The sequence below is a fragment of the Polistes canadensis genome, unplaced genomic scaffold (assembly GCF_001313835.1).
Source record: "Polistes canadensis isolate GaletaPanama2010 unplaced genomic scaffold, ASM131383v1 scaffold_310, whole genome shotgun sequence".
In the NCBI taxonomy this organism is placed as follows: Eukaryota; Metazoa; Arthropoda; class Insecta; order Hymenoptera; family Vespidae; genus Polistes; species Polistes canadensis.
The window spans coordinates 32,929-34,412 of NW_014569857.1; the positions used below are offsets into that span (position 1 = coordinate 32,929).

At 34.6% G+C, this 1,484-nt stretch overlaps 1 protein-coding gene across 1 annotated transcript in view; it reads right to left on the reverse strand.

The window, feature by feature from the left end:
- The window catches only part of LOC106791472, a 43,244-nt gene that overhangs the window by 18,627 nt on the left and 23,133 nt on the right, over positions 1 to 1,484 (reverse strand). Inside the window, exons 9-10 of the mRNA XM_014757112.1 lie at positions 752 to 1,099; positions 264 to 473 (exon numbers count right to left, since the gene is read on the reverse strand). Coding sequence (XP_014612598.1) covers positions 264 to 473; positions 752 to 1,099 — 558 coding nt within the window. The remainder of the gene's footprint in view (positions 1 to 263; positions 474 to 751; positions 1,100 to 1,484) is intronic.

Consider the following 1,484-nt stretch of genomic DNA (forward strand, 5'->3'; position numbering starts at 1 on the left):
ATATGGATTCAGGTAGACGGAGAATCCATTATGTCTTTTGTTCGATGAGTTGCAGCCCAACCGGTTAGTATGCCAACTCAGCAAAATACCTATATCTCCGAAAATAATTTGAATTTTGAAAAATCCTCTCGTAGACATATTCTTAAATAGTTAAACTTTGAAAATATGAAAAAAACAAAAATCGATTTTTTCTTATTTCTAGACCAGAATACCCCCTTAATTTAATCGATACTCTACATGTAATGGAAAACTATGAATAATACCATATAAGCTGGCACGTTGTCGATGAAAGCTTGAAGTTCAGGATTATTCGATTGACGACCAACTAATCGTCTCCCTTCGCCATTTAACACCAACGCTGCCAATTGTTCCATATTTCCGTTTTCCAGTAAATTATCTACTTCCGGATCCAAGATCATGCTACCCTCGTTCAACTCCGTTTCAGGTAATTCTTCGTGTTCACCAACAATGACCTGGACGACGCAACGAACGTGTGTCTATAAGTTCAAACTTCTCTGCATAGACACGGTTTACCGATCGATACCGAAAGATAGTAATCGTACATGGGAATCCCTTATTACGAATCGATCGGGTCGCGTGTCAAACGCGAAGTAGATAAAGATAGTTGTACTAAATGTTTATTAATAATGTACTAAGGTAACTAAATGTCTAGCGTTAGGATGATGATAGCAAATATTTTCAATATTTCTCTTACAATTAGTATAAATATTAATACGAGCAACGTTAATACCTGATCTTCCTCGTTTGTTGGATCATCAACTCCAGAGTCACCAGTACTTGGATCATTCCTTTCCTCATGATCGGTAAGAATCGGCTCGTTATTTGTACCTTCAACTATCTCAGATTCCTCGGTTTCTTCTGGTTGCTCTTCTACCTCATTTTCCGTAGTTTCTTCCCTCGTTTCTTCCACCGTTTCTTCCTCGTCTTTCGCACCAGTAATAACATCGTCGTCCGATGATTTTTCTTCCGTTTCTTCGTTTGCCTTGACATTTTCGGACACGTGTTCGGAAGCAGACTCGGGTAAACCCTCGTCACCTTCTATCGGCAAATCATCCTTCTCCGTTTCAATTTTAGTCCCCTAATCGATCGATAATAATATCGTTAGAAAATAATTATTATTTTATATAAGAAAAACATATATGGAAACGAGTATATTTTATGCATATTTAGTTATTTACATATTTACAGATGTTTTTGTTGTTATTATTATTACAAATACAAATATAATTTTTAGGGTAATAAATAAATATCAAATTATAATTTTTAGGTTAGTAGTTAACTGACGAGAGTATATAACAGCATACGAGATTTGATGTTCGTATATGTGGATAATTGCATGAATGCTGATTATAACACTAGTTTACAAAATTTAACTTTTTATCGGTTGACACGTGAATTTTATGGTTGATAATGTTTACTTATTATTTATTTTTGTCAAATCTAACCTCAAAAATTTGTGTACA